Source organism: Neocloeon triangulifer, unplaced genomic scaffold (assembly GCF_031216515.1).
Source record: "Neocloeon triangulifer isolate White Clay Creek 2 clone unplaced genomic scaffold, ASM3121651v1 ptg000014l, whole genome shotgun sequence".
NCBI classification, from domain to species: domain Eukaryota; kingdom Metazoa; phylum Arthropoda; class Insecta; order Ephemeroptera; family Baetidae; genus Neocloeon; species Neocloeon triangulifer.
Window position 1 is genome coordinate 5,461,176 of NW_026775556.1, and position 22,234 is coordinate 5,483,409.

Genomic DNA, 22,234 nt, shown 5'->3' on the forward strand with positions numbered 1-22,234 from the left:
TCCGTCAAAGGGCCGAAGGGCGCATGTCGATTTTATACACCCCGTGGTTCTGCGCTTCGTCAGATGAAATTTCGTTCGCACTTGCGATTTCTCTCTCGCCAACGATGCACGACGATTATAATGAGACCGCCGGGCCAAACTTTGACCTTGCCGACCTTTTTTCCAACTTCAACTCTTCAGACACCTGGAAGGTCGTCGATGATTTCTTGCAGCGGATAAAAAACGGGAAATTTGGTCGGCATGGAAAAATTGCGACAACCACTTTACCACCGGTGCTCGACGACGAAGAAGACCTCACCCTGTGCGACAGACTGTTTGTCGTGATTGACCTGCTTCACGTGTACTACATACCGGCCATCGTCGTCGCCGGCGTGCTATGCAACCTGCTCAACGTTGTGGTGTTCACGAGCACCTATTTGCGGCGCCGCAGCTCAAGCTACTACCTGGCGGCGCTCGCCCTTTCGGACACTTGTTTCCTCATCACGCTCGGACTCATCTGGACCGGTGACTCTTTGGGTGTAAATACTTTCAACAAGGAGGGCTGGTGTCAGGGTGTCGTATACCTGAGCACCGCGTCGAGCTCCCTCAGCGTCTGGCTGACGGTCGGCTTCACTGTCGAGCGATTCGTAGCGGTCAAGTACCCCCTGCAGCGGCCTCACATCTGCACGGTTGCCAAGGCAAAGGTACGGTGGAAATAAATTTAATTATTGCTAGTTTTTGATCAATAATGCTTATTAATGTATTGCCTCGCATTCTCTGCCCTTTGCTCGAATAAATAAAATTTATTCACTTGCAAAAGAGAGCGAAAGAGAAATTTTAAATAAGTTCCTTTTGCATGTATTTTTTCATACAAATAACCAAAGAAGACAAAGAAAAATACTTTATTTAAATATATAAATCTTGAGATATTTGGTATTACGTATTATGAGGTATTATTCAAATTTTAATCTAGTCATTAATTTTTCGTTTAAGTTATTAATAGAGTTTTTGTATAATAGGTATAAATTCAAGATTATCCATTAGTCATCTTATGTTAGTTTTCATTTGAAAGATGAATTGACTGAAAGAAAAACAATTATTTTGCGTTGAAAAAGTTAAAGACTAATCTGTCGCTATTCTTACCTTTTTGAGCACAATTATCGTTCTGAATTCTGAATTGATCTGTAGAAACATGGTGGCTGGTGGCCAAAATTCGGCCCTTTTATCAATAAATTGAAAAGTGAAAATTCGCCCTATGAAACAAATTTTACTATTAACGTGTAACTTGGTCTAACAATAAAAAAATAAATTGAGCTTCTTACTAATTTTCCAAAATAAATAGTTCAATAAGAGTTAAGATGTTTGTAGTTATCAACCGGTTGTCAACTGACAATTATTAAAGGTCTTTTTCAAATCAACAATAAATTTGAAAATTATGCTTTGGAAATTTTTTCCTCAATAATGGTTTCAGTCCAATCATTTTTTTTTTTATGGTGGATTTTTAACAAAATTAATTAACATTATAAATTTTAACAAATAATAGAGTCGAGTTATATTCACAGTAACCAAAGTTATGCCGATGGAGAGAGAACCCATATTCACGCATGGGTTCTCATTAAAGCGCGTTCATATTGACGGTACATGTAAAATTTGTACATTATTATCAAGGGCTTACGAATTTAGCCAAACGTAATTTATAAGCAAACCTTGATATTTTCATGTTTGAATTTTAATTAAACGAAATATTATTTTATTGCGATATTTTTATGTGATTAATTATAATTCCAAATTAAAAGGTTAAACTTTAGATCTTATTTATTTTGAAGCCAAATTCTTTTTTTGTACAATTTTTTTTAACTATGTGTAAAAAAGAAACGGATGGCAGAGTGACGATTGACACGTCTGGTTGATTCGGGTTCCAAAATTATTTTAACTTTATTACATAACTCACAGAAAATTGAGCCAGCTTCAATATGTATATATGGGTGTGTCGTTTATCAACACAAAGCAGTATAATATCAGGTTTCTTTGACAACTAACAACGCGTTCAAGTGGAACTTTTGTCAAATCCTAATTATGGCTTTATTTTCAACTCATTTGGTTACGCAACTTCAAAGTTAAATGAAATTTCTTGCAGATATGTATATTATTCACAAAGATGAGGTTCAAAGTCCTTTCTCACCTCTCTTTGCAAAAGTCAATTAATATTTATTACTCAGATATAATTATTTTATAAATCCTAGCCTTTAAGAAAAACGTGAAAATTTACTTTGCAATTTTAATCTGTTAGGTACTAAAATTTCCTGCAGAGTATTTTTTATTACTCCCTTTCTCGAGGCTGCTTTATTTTGATCCACTTTATTTTGGAACGAATAGTTGCAAGTTGGATTATAGGGTGTGATTTTGCTCGCCGCATGAGCGAGCCAATTCAGCCAATTTCAGCGTTGGAAATTTTAAGCCAGCGTTTACTGCCAAACATTCTAAAATTTTTAATATTGATGTTTAGAATAGGGTGCAAAATTTATAAATATTTTACCATAAATATTTTGAATTTGTCCATGTGTAGGATACTTGAAAAATGGGATTGAAAACTGACTTTTTTACCAATGCAATTTGTAGTAAAGGTTGCTAGAAAAATCCAATGAACAATAATGTAGTTAGTATCTTATATTACGTATTACAGTTTATAATATTAAATTCAGTAGGGAAAAATTCTAAAAATGAAATGAAAGTCAGCTAAAAGAGTAAGTTCAGAATCAGCTATGTAAAATACCAACATCGTTGCCTTGCAATATTTCCTCCTTCTTTCTCCAAAAACAAGTTAAAATTTTATGTTCTTTCTCACGCGCTATTTATTATTTTTTTCCCATTTCCCCCTCTTCTTTGAAATTTTACGTGAAATAGTTGCAATTTAAACATATGGTCGATTGTTTTCAATTTTAAAGTGGTTTTCAATGACATCAAACCACGCGATTTAGGACAATTTGAATTATGACGGCTAAATCAAAAAACCCTCATTTTTTGTTCATTAACATGAAAATAAAATTACATGATTAATGTGAGCACATTAAACGACATCATTATAAAATTCCTGTGATTTGTGCATTTCGCAGGCAGTCGTTTTGGGAACAGTCTTTGTCTCGTTGGTGCTGAGCTCATATGGACTTTTAACTGCTGGAGTGGTTGAGCGCGGCCACGGAGTTCAGTCTTGCGACGTTAAGCCGCAATTCCGTGACCTCATGAGGGTGGTCACCGTCATCGACAGCATCCTGACTTTAGCACTTCCATCCGTCCTTATTGGTTTGATGAACATGTTCATCGTGCGCTGCCTTATGAAGTTTCGGCAGCAACTGCGACTAGATGGAATATCAAATGAAGAGTCATCCGATCAGCCCTCCAACAGCATGCCTATGGTAAGGAATTTGTGCTAAATTATTTGCCAAAAAATCTCATCATTGTATAAATAGTGAGATAAAAAAGGAAACTCGGATGCCAGGCTTTTCAGGCTCTTCCTGCTTTCACTTAGTAAAACGGAACCAACGCTTTTTGTATTTTTGAATTTCAATTAAAAAGGAAAAGCTTCACCAAAATTAAATCTGCTGGGAGCTAAATTTTAAATATAGTAGCATTATATTCTTGTTAAAATGATAGATTGTTATTTTACAATACAATCTTTTCGCTTCAAAATTACCAAACAAAAGCCATAAAATGTGGCTCTAGAAAAGTTGGCAAACACAAAAGAATTACATTATGTAATTCAATTAATTCACTGATAAAGCTATCAAAATTTACAAGTTTTCTCTTCTGCTCTTCACTCGCTGAAAAAAATTTGTTATAGAAGCCCTCGCTGCCCGCAAATTTAATTCTAAGCTCAAACCTTTTCACTTATATGTGTTTCATTGAACATTGAAGTTATGTAAGGTAGATAAAAATATTTATAGTGATTTGAATTTAAAATTCGGCTTTTCCTTAATGGGTTTTTGTGAGTTTTTAATTGTTTTGGCTGCGGGCTGCAGCCATAATTCATAAGCTTCCTTGGCGGTGGTCGAGAGAAGACTTCCGTTCTGAATAAACTTTACGAAAGTTTATGCATGGAAAAAAATTTTAAGCAAACTAACAAAACGAATTTACCTCGGCTCTACCCGGATTGCAACAGGTAATTGATTCTACTGACGAGACATACAGGTAAGAGGATTTTGCCTCGAAATAGAGATCCGTCTGCACCGCAACATATATAAATCAGTTCTGTGCCTAGTTTGGTATGCAATGCATGAGCCGCTGCAGTCTGTACTCAGTTGCCCTAATTTTTTTAATTGAATGTTAAATTGTAATAGAATTATTATGTTTGAAAAATGAAAGGTATACGCGCAAAATATGACTTGGCCCCCATTCTGTAGGAGGAATTTGACAAAATATATTACATTTTCCTTTTACAGAAGCAGACCCCTCTGGTGGAAAAGAAGATCAAAGCAATCAATAGAGCGCTAAAGGAGCGCTATATTGCTAATTTTTTTGTATTTCTCTTTATTTACTTCAACAAGAGTGATAATTAAAAGGTATTATAAATATCACGATGATATACAATGTAATATATTTTATTATTTATTCCACTCGTCTGGGCACCTAAGTTTGACGCATTCAGTTTGCACAGTAAAGTATTAATTTTCTAATATATAATCATTAATTATAAAAAATATGGAACAATCCATAATTCTTCTTCTTGCGTTTAATAACACAGTGAGTCTCTTTTTTGCATTACTTGTAGGTGGTACTGAGAGCACTTAAGTTCAAAGGGGTTGACATACAAGGTTCCCGTCCTTCCATTTTGCAGTTCAGTGGAAACTCGATCTCATTCAAAATAACATTATGATACCCAGTAAAATCATATTGAGCAAAAGACCATCTGTTTCTGAAAAGGGTCATCAGCAGTCATAAAATTAATTAGGGCTGGAGCAGGGCTGGAGTTTCAAAAAGCTCAAATCTAATTCCCTTTCAGCTTGTATCGTGATTTGTGAATATTAAAATTATTAACAACGGTTTGTGCGCTGGAGTTGAGGGTAAATTATATTTGCTCTAAATCAATTAAAGACAACTCTTGCAGTATTTTCCTGCTTTTGATTCCAAAACAAAAATCGCAAGCCATGGCCAAATGGCTTCAAAGGCGTGCGTTGCTATAGGAGCAAAAACTTTGATGCAAAAAGACGCGGCAAGCGCAGACGTTCCCCCTTTTATATCTGACGAACTTTGCATTGCCGTTACCTCTTTTTCCCATCAGTTCTAATTTAGCTAACGCACTTCATGAAGTAAATTCCTGTATTTTAAAACCAGTTAAAACCCAACTCTCAAATTTCATAAGTTAAATTTTGATATTAAACGTCAATAAATTAAGCAGCAAGAGGAAAATTTATTATTAATTAGTGTACAACAGTTCATAAACGTTACTTGTATTGACAAATAAAGCAGTAGCTGCGCATCAAAAAATTAAAAATTCAATATATCTTCCGCTTCCGCAGATGCTTGCAGAAGTTGCAGCCTAGTTTCAATCTAATTTTGTTCAAAAATAGCTCTATAGTAAAAGAAATAGCATGTTGAGCTGTCTCACCAGTTAACAGGCTAGATTTCTATCATACAGTGATCGACTTTTGCTTAAAGCATTAAGCAAAATAGGGGCAGAGAGCTGCAACTGTTTTCTTTGTAAGCAGCAGCACGGTAAAATCGAGTGCAGCGATCATCCCTCATTACAGTACGCAATTAATTTTCTTCAAGACTGAATAGGCTATTATAAGGAAATTAATTATTTTCAGTATTATATTTCACCTTACCTCAGTGAAATCATCATTAAGAGAGGCGGTAATATTGCTAATGGGTTTCGTCCCTCAGTAAGAATTCTAAAAATGCTCAGCGCCTTATTTTGGTTTGGTATTTATGTTTTGAAACTCAAAAGTGAGACTGAGTGAGACTAAGTTAATATTTTTACAATTTCCATAATTATTTAGCGTGCCATAGCTTTCCCTGACTCTTCGTTTAAACTTTGGGTTTTTCAAAGTGGAAACTGCGACCACCAAAACTCAACGTCATGAGCCATCAAAAGAGACCATACAAATTTATTGCTTTGAAAAGACACATTTAGCAGGGGTTGTGTGCTTCAAAGCAACAAACTTAAAGTTGAAGCTATAATTGGCACCGTATTGGAGTTTTGGAAGCAAATTGGTTCGCCAAATAGAAACAGTCAGAATACACCTAATTGATAATTTTTTCTTTGATGTATGATGTACCTGGGTAGTAATTGCCTTTTATGATACAATCAATAAAGACACATTGCTCATTGCAACTACACCTAAATAATTCGAGCATCATTAAATTCAACAAGCTCCCAGCCCAGCAAAATAAATCGTGGCTGTCCTTGTGATTTGCGCTCAATGAGCAGAGCGATCCAAAAGCATAACTTAGCTTCAGAGTCTTCAAACTCTATTGTAAAAAAGACTCCTGTCGTCCTGTCAGTGTAAATTTAATTAACCACTGGTCAAATAGCACAGACATACATTTGGCTTTTGTAAAACGTTCCTTTACAAAATTTGTTCTAGTCAAATCTGCAAGCGCAGGGCCCTTCCCGTCTTAACAAGCAAACAAGAACGGGAAACCAGCGCATGCAAATGGATCGAAGCGGACGTAAGTATAAAATATAAAAATTATTTTATGTATTTTCATAAATGTGGGAATCAAAATTAATATCAAATAAGCTTTCATCGGCAGAATTTTCATTTAATTCAGCGATTTCATTATGAAGATATTTTTGCATTCTTTGCAGTTTCATCTCTTGAAACTTCATTTTTCGCGCGCAAATAAGGCATTTTTCAAAGAAAAATCCTAATGTTTAGTTATTTTCACATGATTTTCGGACCTATAGCCTTTAGCAGTTCTTCCCTTTTTATTTGTGCCGTTTTTCCACAACGTTGTACGCGACGTTTTACGCTGATGAAATGGAAAAAAAGGATAAAAAAAATACTGCAAGCATCCACGTGATATATTAAAAACTTACCTTAAAATCACAATCCACCCATCTCTAAATCTCTAGCACTCAAATGAAGCAAAACAAAATATTATATAATAAACGTTTTTTATATTTAAAACTCGTTCATATTTTTTACAAACGTTTTATATTTAAAAAAAAAAATGTCATTAGTCATTGCCCAAAACGACAAAAAACGACGAAAAATTCTGCCTCAGCGGGCTTGATTAAAATCAAGTTGAGTAATCAAAAATTCCGCCAAAGTTGTGCTGAGCGAGGAAAAGTTTTGCTTATTTTATTTTTTAACGAATATTATGACTTTTTTATGGGACTAAAGATGATGCCTTGCAAAATAAATTAAGTCTCTTTCAATAATCTTTACTGAATTACTGTATTTTTTTAGTTAAGAAATTGAGCCCTCATAAAATTTCCTAATCAGAGGCAGATTAAATATTTAATCTTTCATTTCTGTCATACCATTTTACGGCAGTAACCTTAAGAACACTTAAGAATATCTAATATCTATATTGGCTGTAGTTTCTCATAATTTTAACTGGTGGGCTGTTTCTCACCTTTTGGCCTACATTAATAATTCCTGCTGCTGAGTTGATTTATGTAGAAACCTCAAATTATATATGAGAGGCAAAGTTAATTAGAAATGTTGTGGCGTTTGTAATTAATAATTAATACACTGCACACGCACGTTTTAGAACAACAAATCGTGAAACATCAAAGTACGCTGTCAACGAAAACGCAGAGAAGCGTCACAAAAATGTTGCTGCTAACATCGACCACTTTCCTGACGCTCAACATCCCTAGGTAAGGTGTCGTGATTTTTTTCCTCTTCCTTCCTAATCTCTGCAATGGCTTCTCCTAATCCAAGGCTGTCGAGTTTTTTCAGCGCATTATCATTTCATTTCAGTTATGCCATTCGACTCTACATTTTCTTTTTCTACTCAATCTGGGAAGCAGCCGCACCGACCAATCTTTGGTGCTTCCAGCAATTCGGAATGCTCCTTTTCTACACGAATTTCAGCATCAACTTCATGCTCTACAGCTTTTACGGGTCATCTTTTAGACGCTGTTTGATTCAACTTTTGCGGCGAAAATTTGGTGCCCTATTGCCCAAGAAATGTACTACAAGTTAAAAAATACAATAAAAGTTTTTGTGGCAAAACTTTTTTAAATTAGCTCTTACAAAAAGCTGTAAAATCACTTATTTTGATTAAAAGAGTGATTTTATACGAAAAGAGTTAAAATTGCGTATTTCGATAGAGAAGCGCTCTTACTGACGCTCCCGGCCCCAAATGGATCAAACAGACTAGGTTTGAGAATGATTTTACAAATTTAAAAAAACGCCAGTAGAGTATTATTTATTGACGAAAATTTTAGTCATTATTTTTGGAGAATGGAAATCGACAGTAATAAGCACTTGTTCTATCCTAATTATTTTTATTCAAAAAAAGAAAATGTGATTCCACTTGTTAAAACAACGCTGTTCATAAATATTCTTCATTACCAGAATTCGTCCTCAGACGTAGCTTAGATGTTACAATTTTCTGGGTATATGGTGTAAGATATGCACGTGTTGTTAACTAATGTGTTTATTATTAATGATAAAAAAATTTAACAAAGGAAACTATTCCAAAATTTAAAAGCAAGGATTTTTGCCAAAAAATTATTAGAGCGCGCAATTATTGCTCATGTTTTTGACTAGCTGAAAAAATTACATGAAATAAATTAATAAATAATGATAAATATTTATTTAAATTTTTTTGCTTTGTCAAAAGTTGGTGAAATGTATTCAATATAATAATTCTCTTGCTGTGAAATATGAAATATTTTACTTCTTCTATTATATGTCGTGACAATTCAGCATTATAAAGCTAGACACAACCAAATTTTCTTGTTTGTTGAAGGGATTTTGTGAGGATAAATACAAGTTTCTCTCAAAATATTTGGGATTTATGGCCGCATATTTTATGTCTCATTATGGGCAGAGATTGCCTTGTTGTACACCAATAAACTTCATTCGTACCTGTGCGTATAATTTTTGTTTTTCAAAGAAAAAACTTTTGCTGATTGTGAATTAAGCTATTTTTTTCAGTTAATTTTCTATGTTAATATTTTTGCTTTTTACATTTTATTAATTCTCACAATCAGAAGTTCTATCAGATCCTATAACTAAAATTGAAAATGCTGCGAAACGGCAAAAAAAATCAATAATAATTAATATTTTTTGTATAATAAATTCAAATTGCACAGAAATTACAGTAATTATCCTTTACTGCGAGCATATATTTTTCCTTTGTATGGATCTTTGATAATAGAAAGCCTATCAAATCAGAACACTAGTCTCAAACTGCACTCGATGTAAGATTTTAGTTAGACAATAATTATAAATTTTGGAGAGACAATCAAACTACAATTGAAGCAACACAATTATTATTTTTCTAATTATTTTTCCCCAATGAATACTGAATTTACTATAATATTCAATTTTACCATTTTATTCCTTTCTGACAGTGATGCGAGATAAAGTAGCTATAATTAGTATAATTTGATTGATCAAATTTTCATATCGATTACATACTTTAAAAAATGGGTGTTATGTGTTATGTTATCGGTTTAGTTATTGGAATATTGTTAAAGACAAATAGTTTGTCATTAGTAATGACTCATTACAATTATAAACCATGATTTGAAATTTTAATTAAAATTATTTTTGGTTTGTATGGATTGTATGCTTGGTACCAATAATATTCTTTTAGTTTTAAATTAAAAAATTTCAAATAAATGAAAGTAGTTATAAAGCAGCTCAACTTAATTCAGCCGCAAGACTTTAAGTGCAGGTTTCACTTGGTTTTGCCAAGAAGCGGTAACATGGGCAATTGACCTCCCGCGACTCAACTGGCGTTGCTCAATCAAAATCCTCTCGTTAATTTAAGACACAAAATCTCACTGCAAAAATGTTACTTATTTTTTTTAGACACCTTTCTTCTTTTGAGGATGAAGCGCTCAATCAACTCCTAAATTATTTTTCCCCCCTTCCTGAATGAAAGAAAACCGATGAACCATTTATCAAAATTATGCTGTCAACCTATTGATGAAAAATGTTTCACAACGCGGTCCAGCTTCTACAGTGGGAGACACCAGGCTTTAAACTATGCTTTTTTTGGAAGGAAGCAAAGAATAATTAAACATTTTAAATTTTTATAGTATAAAATGGTATGGAACAAATTTTTATGTCAAGCTGCCAGAGTAAATAACATATTTGTTTTGGGAGTTTATAACAAAATTTCACACGTATTTCTGCTTTAAAACTTGTTGAGCGTTGTGAAGCATTTCCATCTCGGATTTTTTGATCGCTTTTCTCTTTCAGTTTCTGTTTGAAACGGAAAGGTAAAGAGGAACAAAGTGATTATTTTCGACTGAAGAAATACCCCTTTCAGGAACGTTTTTGTTACTTAATTATGTAATAATAAACTTTTTAATTAGCTTCTCTTTCATTTCAAGCTAAGTACGCGTTAAGAATTAGAATGAAGTTGCAAAAAGAAAGAAATCATAAAGTATAACTTTTTTCAAGGAAGTTTTCATCTGGGTTCCATTTAAAAGTTTTATTTAATTTTTCTGAAGCCATTAAACAATTTAAACATAAGAAATAAGTAAGAGATCTGGTTGCTAAAACGAACGAATGCCTATAAGTATTTATCCTTCTCTGTTTTAGTTTAAATTCAAAATTGAAAAAAAAATCAGCAGATGGATGTCAAAACTTGCTCTTGTAAAAAGTGTTCTACTTGTGTTCCAAGTTCGGGAATCCAGGTACTTTTGGAGTGATAAATTTTTATAGAGCTTATCATTATGTAAAGTTTTCCCGGACGAAATAAAAAATTCATCACCCCATTATGTTTGTTTTGTTCATATCTGATTTTTATCTCATGTGGTCCTTTGAGATCATATATTTTGCCGTTGGAAGCTACAGCATCATGTTTAATAAAATTAAATTCCATAAATAAAAAGAAAATTTCAATTATATTTAACATTTTCAGAAACTGTAAAGAAAGACAGTTTACACCTAAATAATTGTTTTCATAATTTTGATATTGTTTAGTATATATGAGTATATTTATTATAATTTGGTTATATTTCTAACATATTTTCCACAAAGGAACTAAAAACTCAAAAACGTTAGGACTTTTGTACTTATCATAATATGTTAAGATGATGTTGATACTTTAAATGTATCTAATTTCAATAGGGTATCGATGTAATTTAAATTAGGGTTTTTTATCACGATATTTTTTTTATTTTTATATAAAAAAGTCGAGGTGGAGTTCATTGTTGGCTGAATTTAAACTCGTCCTTTCCTCTATGAGTAGATTGAGGTTTTATTGTACTCGCTGTCGTTGTTTATACAGAAACATGAGAAACACACTATATAACTTGCTCTACATGTTGCGGACCCTTCTTCTCTCAACTACGAACGAGAAAGCTGATTAATTATGGCTGCAGTCTGCAGCCAAAACACTAAATTATATACAAAAAAAATGCAATCTATTCATCAAGTGAAACTAGAGTTCAAATCCAACCAATTTTTTTTTTCATTAATTCCGATTGAAAAAACTTTGTTTTTCTTTAAAGTATTTTTTCAAAATCCTGATCTCATTATGTATGCATACTTATTCTATGAATGTATGGAAATTTTACCACACAATACAGGCATTGTTGTCGGAGGTTGCCAGAGAGGCTGTCAAAGGTAATAAACAAAATGGAATGAAAATTTCAGTGCATAATAATAAGCATCAATTTCTGAATTTTATTTTCTCTCAATTTATACACTTGGGTTCCAGACATTATGGGTCAGGGAAATCTAATTTTGCAAGGTGTGTGTTTTAATATCTTTTGGACTTGTAATGTATAACAGGGGAATATAGGCTCTTTCTCTTTTGTACAAGGAAATGTGAACTGCACTCTCTCCTGGCAGACAAAATGCTTCTGGTTTGTGAAAAATCTGCTCATTAGTAGCCCCCATACGTTCCCTCGTGCAAATCACCTTTTTTCCTCACATTGCCACTTAAAACTCTATTGGAAGAAAACAGTCAGCAAATTTTGCTTCACGCGTTGATGTGGATACACATTGAATTCTTCTTCAACAACACAACATTTTTTTCCATTAAAATTTTGTACAGGAAACATTCTAATTTTTAATAACCTCTTCCGATTTGTGTGTACATTAACAAACGATAGTGAGTGTGTAACAACTTTATAATTTTTATAATCCACTTGCATGGCCGATTTCGCACTATTTTGGCAAAGGTTCCACTTCGGACACAGAAGTTTGCTTGGAAGTCCAGTTTCACCACCTTCATTCCACTTACAAACATTGTAAAATCCGTAAAATCACTGATTTGTAATTGTCAGACGTACTCACCATGTCCATATATGTTTGACAAAGAGATGTGGATGTGTGTTAGATGATGCTGAAAATACTTCAAAAAAATCAACCAACTCTTGAAAGAATCTTGATGACATTTGGTAGATGATAACGATTGTATTGCAGAAAATTTTGACACTGGACAAAAGATTATGATGTGATCGTGATCAGTTTATCCCTGAATTATGATGGATGTAGTTTAAACTTTGAGCCACCAAGGAAAAAAATTACCAATTGATAAAAAACATAAACATTAAAAAAATTGCTTTTCATAAATAATTTTTTTTGGAGCAAATAGCAAAGCAAGCAATAGTTCACGTAATTTTGTCTGGATTATCAATTTCCAAACAAGGAAAAGTGAACGGCTGAAAAATTTTCACATATTTCACATGTTCCACTGATAATTGCTCCCAATTACAAAACAAATCGAAGTAATCAACTCTGATAAGCCGATTAAGGCAATTATGCAGCAATGAAGGAAAAATAAAAATTTATGATTATGACCATCCACTTTTATTTAGCAAAATATTACAATTATACGCTTTAAAAATGTGTTTAATATAACCCTAATAAATCCTGGGTGAATTGAAAGGGAAAGAATTGATAAAAATAATTCAATTAAATGTGAATGAGAATTTAAAAAAAAAGAGTCTAATGAATGGCCCTAGAAATTAAAAACAATTATATCGCATCAGACTTCAGAGATATAATAATTTTTAGAAAATCTGAATAAAAAAAGGTTTATGATCCCCCCGATGATGGTGTTGTAGGAAATTTGCCAAAATACACACATACACAATACAAGCTCTAGAGCTTTCACAGCAAAGTTTAAAAATTGCTTTTGAATCAATGTATTGGTGCAACACATTATTATTTATAGTTTATTCACACGGAAATCTCAAGAATGTGCACTCGTTTTTTCGCGGTGCCCGGCGTCGAGGGGGTTGACGAAGGCCCTGAGTTGACGGGGTTGTTGCGCAAGATGCCTCCGCTGGCCGGTCCGGGGTGGCAGAGAGCCCCTGGGGGCAGGTAGGGGGTGATGTCCGGAGGTGGCAAGTTCTTGGGTGGAGGCGGCGGCGCCGGAATGACCATTGGCGGCGAATCTTTCGAACAGGAGGCCACCGGAGAGGAGGCGCCGCCCGAGTGGCGGTGGCGCCGCGACTTGGCGCCGCCGCCCTCGCGTCGGTGGCGTGTGCTGCGTCGGTGGTGGTGGCGGTAAATGCCGGCGAAGATGAGCAGGTTGAGCAGCAGCAGGGAGCAGCCGACGGTGACCGTCACGATCAGAGCCGTCGACATTGAACTCGGGCCGTTGATGAAGTTGACGCCATTGTTGTTGTTATTGTTGGTGTTCGGGGGCTGCTGTTGTGAGGGGTTGGTGACGAAGGTGCTATTCGGCGGTGACAGGGGGGCGAGCGGGGGTGGCGACGGCGGGCACTCCGTGGTCGTCATTGACGGGGTGGCGGGGGCGGGCGATTGGGGCGATGGCGACGGCGCCGCTGGCAGTGGAGGGAAGCGTGAAGGGTAAAATGCCGACTGCGGTCGAACAATGCCTGAAATTTAAAAAAAAATCATTATTAATCTTTTTTGCAAATTTGTTTGTTTATAAATATATTTTTGTTTATATAAATCCACTTCATTGTTTACTTTAATATTTTGTAATTTGAAATACTTATAATTCAAAATAATGCACTAAGAGTGCACATGCTAAATTTTTGGAGACAATTTAACATGTACATAAATCGTTGAGGCTCCCTTTTAAGAAAAAAGAGAATTAATTATTCTGATCAGTGGTCGCTATGAAGTGAGCTTCCTGGTTTTCAATATATTATCCTTGAGACTTTTGGTTCTAACTGTTGTTTTTTTTTTTTTTTAAACTTTGTTTAACAAAAATATTTTCAGTTTTTTTTTTTGTTTTTTTTAATAAAACCGTTCCCTGATCAACTTTTGACGTCGATTAATGTTAGTAAATCATTTACATGTAAAGATATAAATTTTGAGTTATTACTGTATGCAAATCCTCTTATAATCTTCTTCATCATTACATTAAAATGTTTAAATGATTTAAATAAATGGGGAGATAAAAAATTATTTCTACAAAAATTCATCAGACTGACATCCATTAGGAGACCTTCTCTTTAAAAAATATTTCATTTTATTTTGACACCATTGTCTTATATTGTCAGCAAAGTCTGGGTGTTTTTCTTTTCTTTTCGTGTCGCACCCAGACATCTCTATACATTGTGCAAGAAAAAAAGGAATCACTAAAATGCGGCTGGGAGACGTTGTGGCCGTCTGCGGGCGAGACGAGGAGATGGGGCGCGCGCGAAAGAAGAGAGAGAAAGCGAGAACAAAGGCGTGTAAATTATGCACGGCACACAATACTCACCATCATAGAACTGAGGCCCATCTTCAAGAAAGTGGTGGTGCCTGGAGCCAGCGTCACCGGCGCCCGGCCTGTGCAGCTGCGGGATCAAATGCAACCACAGTGACAATTTGTGACCTCTGTAATGGTTTCTTATGTGAGGATGGGCACCTGAAAGTTCAAAAGTAAATATAAGCACTTCATCTTGCAGGTTAATTAATTTGAAATGTGTAAAACATTAATAATTCACTGACCCAGATCTAGATAGAACTGGTTGACGCTGTCAAACTTGTCCCAGTATGGAAAAGGGCCCTGGTGTGAATGTGGCGACCCGAGTTGTCGTTTCCGCTCTTCGTCTGGTGAGCTTTCTGTACGACTGTTGGGGTCACTAGAAATTGGATAAAATTAGTTAAACGAACTGCCACTTTACAACTTTGAATCCAATTTTTAAAATATTATGGAAAAAATCACTCTATAGTGTAATATTTAATATAATTGCAGTTTTTGATCAATTTAAATTTAAATGCATTTAAATTTAAAAAATTAATTCTTGTCTTCATCCACTTGTTAAAAAAAAATTGATTTACTGCAAATATATGCTTATAATAATACAGAAATTTGTAGAAATCAAATCAAATTTAATTTTGAATTTTATTTTTATTTTTAAAATCAAATGATTTATATTTAAATAAAGGGCATCAATTTTACATGTCAAAGGTTAAATGTCCAAATTGATTACGTTGAGCTGACTGAACGGGATGCGCATGGAAATTGGCGAAACTCGAGACGAGCTTGTTATAAAGGAAATCGTTTCACCTGCTACTCTTTTGGCTTTTATCACTAGGGCAAAATCACAACAGCGCGTTTACGCCGAGAAACACTAACAAAGCGAGAGCGCTCTCGCATTCAGCGAATAATGGCAAAAAGGGAGAGGACTATACACGAAACAGTCTTTGAGGAAAATTGAAAAGGAATCAAATTATCCAGCGCAAGCAGGCGCAACCAACGCAATCAGCTCAGCAGTCAAGGGGCCGCTTTGCGACCGCCGAGGGCCTTGAGGGCCAAATCGGGCGAGCAGGGATAAAGTCAAACTGAGAAGGACTGACTGAGAAGGACTCACCCTGATCTAATGAAATTGCCTAAGTAATGAACACAAGCCTTGGACATCTGCGCATCCTGCTGCGTGTAATTGGTCTTGTCTGTCAGCAGTCCGGGCCAGCTCGGGGGCAGCAGTGGCTGGGCTAACCAGTACGCTATGTCTTCTCCTCTTACACTACCTGGACGCTGAAAATAAAAAGCATTTTGTGTACTCTTGCCAATGCTGCATCGATTTTGCCTTTTGTTCTTTCTTGGCTCGATCTTTTGTATTTTGGTGCTTTACTTACTTGGGGAAAATCTCTAATTGGTATCGAGTCTCCTGGTAAAATGTGAGCAAAATAGGTGTTGCCGGTGCCTTGGCCCGAGGAGTGAAGGGAGGCAACTCTGGAAATCGGGGCCACGGTCAGCCCGTCCCCCAAAACAGCAAGGGCGGCGTCCCGCACCCCTATAAATAATTTAATTATAGGCAAATTAAAAGCATAAAAATAATACACAATGTATAATTATTTCGACAGCTTCGGAAATGGTTTAATAAAAATTTTGAAAAAATCAGGACAAATGTCAATGGCGCCATAACAAAGGTTAATCATAAAGTTTGTAGAAAATTTTAAAAGAGCATTTATAATTACAGTAATTAAAATCGACAATGACTAGAAAGTTAAGCGGTTAAAAAAATGAGAAAAAAATTGAATTACATTGAATTAAAAGAGACTTAATAAATATATGTAATTGATTATGAGCTACTCATTTTAATTTTTATCTACCTAGAAAAATAAGCAGGTTTAAAAGCTTAACTTCTGTAAATAACAAATATAACTTTTTTGCTTTTTTAATTCAAAGTGATAATAAAAACGAGAAACCAAACCTACAAACCACTTTTTTCATGTGAAAATAAACAAAATGAAGCCAACGAGCCGTGGAAATTACAAATTTCCTCGCAACGCTGCTTTTTATAGGGCTCAAATTGCTTTTTTCTATTTTCGTTTAGAAAAAAGGTAATTTAATTGCTTTCAAATAAAAAAATAATGAACCTCTGTTGGATCATTTTGTCAGAAACTGAGATACGTTTTTCTGTAACAGGAGAAAAAAAGGGAAATTTTTCCACAGCCTGCTAAAAAAAAACACGCTGTTAAAAAAATTTGCGAAAATCTCGATCCAATTTCCGAGCAGTCGAAAAACTGGCCATCGGCCAAATGCTGGCAACGGCAGGGGCAGTCAGCTTTAATGAGATTTGCAAGGCGCAGTGTTGGTATCAAGTCAAAGCATCTGACAAATGTGTTTGCAGATTTGCAGGAATCAAATTGGAAAACTTGCGATCATTAATTATGAAGAAAAAAAGACAACTACTTACAGTATTAAAGAGTCTGACAAACTTTTAAGAAATATAATCCATAATTGAGATCCTGCGCAATGATTCAAATGATTAGAAAATTGGTGGTCTGAACAAAAATAGAGGGAGCTTAAATTTCTCAAAAGACAATGGGGAGCTTTGAAACTCAATAACTCTGTCAGTTTTTTCTCCAAACCTAAACATGTTTGTAATTGTTTAGAAAAGATTTTTCCAATATATAGAAGGACTTAAATATTTTGAAGGCTTCAAGACTCTTTAATGTGTAGTCATTTATCATTAAAACAGGTTTATATTGTTTAATGTCGAGGTTGAAAGGGCCAATTAGTGAGATAAAATTCGTGCAAGCTGCGTATGTTTAATTCAACTAGAGCAAAAGTTGGACCCGGGACATCATAACAAGCTCGACTTGCCGCCGCCGCTGCAGTATAATAATTTGCACAAATAATAGCGCAGTACCCAAGGGATTATGAGCGAGTCCAGCTGCTCGCTCCCAGTCAGTGTACTCGTTGCGTAGCGCGGAGAAAATCTCATTAAGGTGCCAGCGGAAAACGTTTCGCACGAGGGTTCGCAGGAGACGGTCTCGCCTCGTCTCGTTCAGTCCGAACTCGAGGTCCTGGGCGCTCAGCTCCTCGTATGCCTCCACCGACGTAACAACTGCAATTACACGCCGCGCCGCCAATTAATGCTCGCCTCTTAATTACTCAAAAGCGCCGCATAAAAAACACAGCCCGCTCTTGCGCACAGAAATTTTTCATCCGCGTATTCACTTAGCATGCACGTTAATTCCTTAATTCCTTAGGCTTTAATCAAATTAAACGCCTCTGCGAAACCCCATTATTTGCTACTTCAAAGTCGGCGCGAAAAATTAGCTTCTTTTCGTGCTCTGTCATTCTCTCATTCTTTTTCCCAGTGATAAAACGCACTTTTTCGCACAAAGTCATGCACCATTCACACAACACTCATTCATTTGCTCCACTGACCAAAGGAAATACCGCCGCTTTTGGTTGGGCGTGACATTTGAAAGGGGTCTGTGGGAATCGGACGTGTGGCTTTACGGACATGTCAAGTTGCTCGAAATGATGACTCACTTAATCTTGATTAACTTTAGATGCAGACCAGATATTAATGATGATGCAAAAAAGGAGGAGTGAGTAAATAATCCTGTTAATTATTAATAATGCCATAAATTTGCGAACAATTACATATATCTAAGTTCATAAATCAATCAAATTTTAATTTGTTGTGCAAATTAAAACGACCCAATAAATTGAACTTCTCAATCGTGTAAAAACTAATAAAAAATAAAGTTTACTTACTTTAAATTAAATAATTAAAGAACAAATTATTCATATTCTCCGATATATCCAGATATGTCAAATTATTGCAAATACTATAACATTTTGTTTCTACATTTGTATTTTGCTAATTACTTGCTTATTCAATTATTATTTATTTTACTTATTTAACGATATTCTTCATTTCTGAATTGAATGGCCACATGTATGTATGTCTGCGGTGACCTTTCATGTACACATTTGTATCGCACATTGAAATTCATACATTCGTTATCATTACCTGCCAAGAGAGCACGACTATTTAATGGTATGGTCACAGTGTAATTCGCAACACGGACACACATTAGCTGGTATATAGGGTGAGTGCAATTAGGCGTGAAAGCCCGGAATGCCCCGTGTACTCACCTAAAAGAACATCAGTGTCTATGAAGGATTGTGACGGGGTTGATGGGCCAGTCTGCTTCACGTCCTCCCATGACAAACCTGCAAAACAAATAATTACTCTGTGGCGCTCTGCTTTTAATGTGGTAAAATAATAAAATAGAAATTAATGAAAAATGAAAACACCATTGGGGTAAAAATAACAAATTATTTAAAAAAAAATGGAACCTTGAAAGCTATATTAATATAAGAAAAAATTAATTTTTCATCAAGATTGATTGGTCAAGAATTTTTTAAATTTCAAAGCGAAACATTTTTAATCTTTTTGTTTATTTATATTAAAAAGCTAATTCTACAGTTTACTAAAAGGAGCCATATAAAGGTAGACCATTAACAATTATAAAATAAAAAATTCAAATATTGCTTACCAACAGAGCCCATGGCGAGGGTTGACATGCCCATGGCAGCTGCAGGGTGAAGTGGAACCAGGGCGCCACCATCAACAAAAGGTGCAAACCCTGGGAGAAATCTGTAAAAATTGGTGGATTTTAAAATTCGCAATTCCATCCCAGTTAGAAAATTCTATTCCGAAGTCATTTGTTTTGACTACCAGGTAGAGTTTTCAAGTTTTGGAGTTTTTTTGTTTGCTCGGCCTGCGCCGTTGTTTTTCATTTTGCGCACCAAGCGTGTTGGGAATTCAAATAGTTGGTAGAGGACTTTGTTGTTTTGCGCGCAAGGGCTCGGTGGCGAGTGCGTTTACTAATTACTGAGCCGCTGCTGCTGCTGCTTTTCGGAAGAATATAAAGAGAGGAAGGAAGCGGAGCCCGCTCGTCCGCCCGCCAGCCCCAGCGGCAACTCTGCTACTTTTTTGAAGTTTGCAAAAGAACGCGCGCCGAGCAACTGGCGCCGAGCATTGTAACCTTCGCCCTCGAAGATCAGCTCCGGGAAAATCTTTTGTCTGAGGACTGCTCTTGAGGGTTCTCGGAAGGAGTTTTAGTATTATCACTTTTTTGCCCAAATGAAAAGGAAAACGTAACAAAATAAGCTCGGCGCTACAAGGAAGAGAAACGAAGAAGAAGAAAAATGCGAGCAGTGTGTTTTTGTACAAATTTTCCTTCGAGATATTTTCCAGAGAAATATTAAACACAAAAGCAGCATGGTGTGGCTAGCAGAATTTACGTAAACGGAAGAAGTTTTCTTTAAGCAACTTCTTTAATGAGCCAAATTATTAAATTTTTAGTTGCACATTTGAATATTCATTTTGTATATTTTTTATTTACTTATGTTGACTGGATTTAAAATAAAATTTAATAATCATAAAAAACTAAAAATAATTTGGTGTCAATTTAAAAATTAGTGAATTGTGTGTTTTTCAGAAGCTTATTAATCCAAATGGGAATGGGAAATGAAAGCAGACTTACGCTTTTTATTGTAATTTATTTTTGAGAGTAAAAGCTGCTTTTGCCAATTAATTATAATGAGCATGAGCAGGACAATCCTCGTTTTCATATTACTCTTGGTTCATGCTATGAAGTGCTCATTTCAACGTAAATTAATGTAAAGTGGAAATAATAAAATTAATAATTAACAAATTTGCATATCATATTTATAAATTGTTTCTTTCTTGTCTCGTTCTATAGTCTTCTGTAAAATCAACATCTAATTGTTTATCACCAATATTTATAAATTTATTATTATTCCATTTTATTTTTAAATTCACTTACGATTTGTTTGAAATAAAATCATCAAATATGTGATAAATTATCAGCAAAGTGATTATTTCTTTAATAAATATATCATTCGAAATGTTGTCAGCATCTTTGCAAAGAAAATCAAACTTTACTTTAAAATTTGCCATGCTTTAATCTGTAAATATTTGTTTATTACATATTTGGAATATTAAGCAGCCTTTGGTATACACCCTAATGTTAACTTTCAATATATGAAAATATTTATATTTAAATGGTGTTAGGCAATTTCTCCGCAAGCGAGTCGAGCAGGTTGCATACATCCCCAACATTGAACGATAAAAAAATTGAAACGCTAAAAATGAACTTGAGTGATTGAGAGCAAGGATTAATCTCATAAAAATTAAAATAGCCAGGAAATAACCTTTTTACCTTACTGAGTAAGGTATGAGCAAAACCATTTTCTCCTGCCAAAACTTGGAAGTGTTTACTTTCCGTTAAAATTAATTAATCAATTTTGAATTTCAAATATTCATGTCGTGAATTTAAATTTTCAATGAATTTAATCTAATAGCAAAAATAAATAGAAGAATGTTAGAAAGTGAGTAAAATAAGAAATGAGGTCTACTTATTCCGGTTTAAAATTTTTTGTTGTTTTTACTTTCAAAATGTTTTTCTATACAAATTTTCCAGATAATAAAATTTCTCTAGAGAGACAATTGGGATAATCCACCATCCTCTGAAACAGCAAGCCATTTTTTGACCCTATTTCAAGTGGCTAAAATAGATCACAGCTGGACAAAGACGAGCGGCTATCAATAGGAACTATAAAAGCACGGCGAGATGTCAAAGCAAACCAGCAGCAACGGTCTGTCGCACAAACGCGCGAGTGAGACCTCAAATCAATACACATTGCACGGGTCTGGAGAGCTGTTTGCGCAAAATTTAATAGCGGCGGTTGACCGTTTTGAGTGGAAACTTACCTGGGAGGACCAGGCCTCGTTTGCAGCAGTTTTTCGAGGGGCAGGTTGCGGAGGCAGGGCGCGATGTCCTCCTCCTCGAGGTCACCATGACAACCTGTGTGCTCTGCCACTCGTCTCTTTATAAAAAATGGATCCGTCTGAAGCGCCCACGGACTTAACGCCGAGCCGCTTGATAGAACAATACGCGAAAATAGACCTGGAAAAAGAGAGAGTGAAAATGAGAAAAGAAATCATGAGTGGAGGAAAGGAAAATTGCGAAAAAAAAATAGAGATAGCATCTCCGGCACTGCGGCTAGCAAGGGAATATCGCCAATCTTCTCACTAGCAAAATTTTGTCCAAGTAAGAAACAGTGTTGATTTCTTCTAAAGGCTCATCTGTGGAATTAAGAGGAATTATAAATAATTTTCTAAAATCTTAATTTTTGACTCTGTAAAAATTGCGTTGTTTAAAATATTTAAAAAATTTTAAAATAATTGTTAAGCAGGCCTTTAATTAATTCAGTTATCAAAGTTATTTAAGTTATGAAAATGCAAAAATATTACTGATTTTTTTTCAATTTTACGTTTCCTTTTCTTAACTTCAACTTCGATTAAATATTATTCAACTGTACAAAATTTCAATGATATTTGAATGGTTCTAAAGGTAAATTTTAT

General features: G+C 35.0%; 2 protein-coding genes across 2 annotated transcripts in view; one reads left to right on the forward strand and one right to left on the reverse strand.

Moving 5' to 3' along the window:
• Positions 1 to 104: 104 nt before the first annotated feature.
• LOC132201588 (uncharacterized) lies at positions 105 to 5,516 on the forward strand. The gene is made up of 3 exons (XM_059627846.1): positions 105 to 683; positions 3,093 to 3,392; positions 5,493 to 5,516. Exons 1-3 carry the CDS (start codon positions 105 to 107, stop codon positions 5,514 to 5,516), a joined length of 903 nt encoding a protein of 300 aa, XP_059483829.1.
• A 6,279-nt stretch (positions 5,517 to 11,795) lies between these two features.
• The window catches only part of LOC132199959 (neuroligin-1-like), a 41,167-nt gene continuing 30,728 nt past the window's right edge, over positions 11,796 to 22,234 (reverse strand). Inside the window, exons 5-13 of the mRNA XM_059625087.1 lie at positions 21,581 to 21,776; positions 19,338 to 19,438; positions 18,934 to 19,011; positions 17,690 to 17,887; positions 16,170 to 16,327; positions 15,905 to 16,068; positions 15,039 to 15,172; positions 14,809 to 14,955; positions 11,796 to 13,972 (exon numbers count right to left, since the gene is read on the reverse strand). Coding sequence (XP_059481070.1) covers positions 13,308 to 13,972; positions 14,809 to 14,955; positions 15,039 to 15,172; positions 15,905 to 16,068; positions 16,170 to 16,327; positions 17,690 to 17,887; positions 18,934 to 19,011; positions 19,338 to 19,438; positions 21,581 to 21,776 — 1,841 coding nt within the window. The 3' untranslated portion in view covers positions 11,796 to 13,307. The remainder of the gene's footprint in view (positions 13,973 to 14,808; positions 14,956 to 15,038; positions 15,173 to 15,904; positions 16,069 to 16,169; positions 16,328 to 17,689; positions 17,888 to 18,933; positions 19,012 to 19,337; positions 19,439 to 21,580; positions 21,777 to 22,234) is intronic.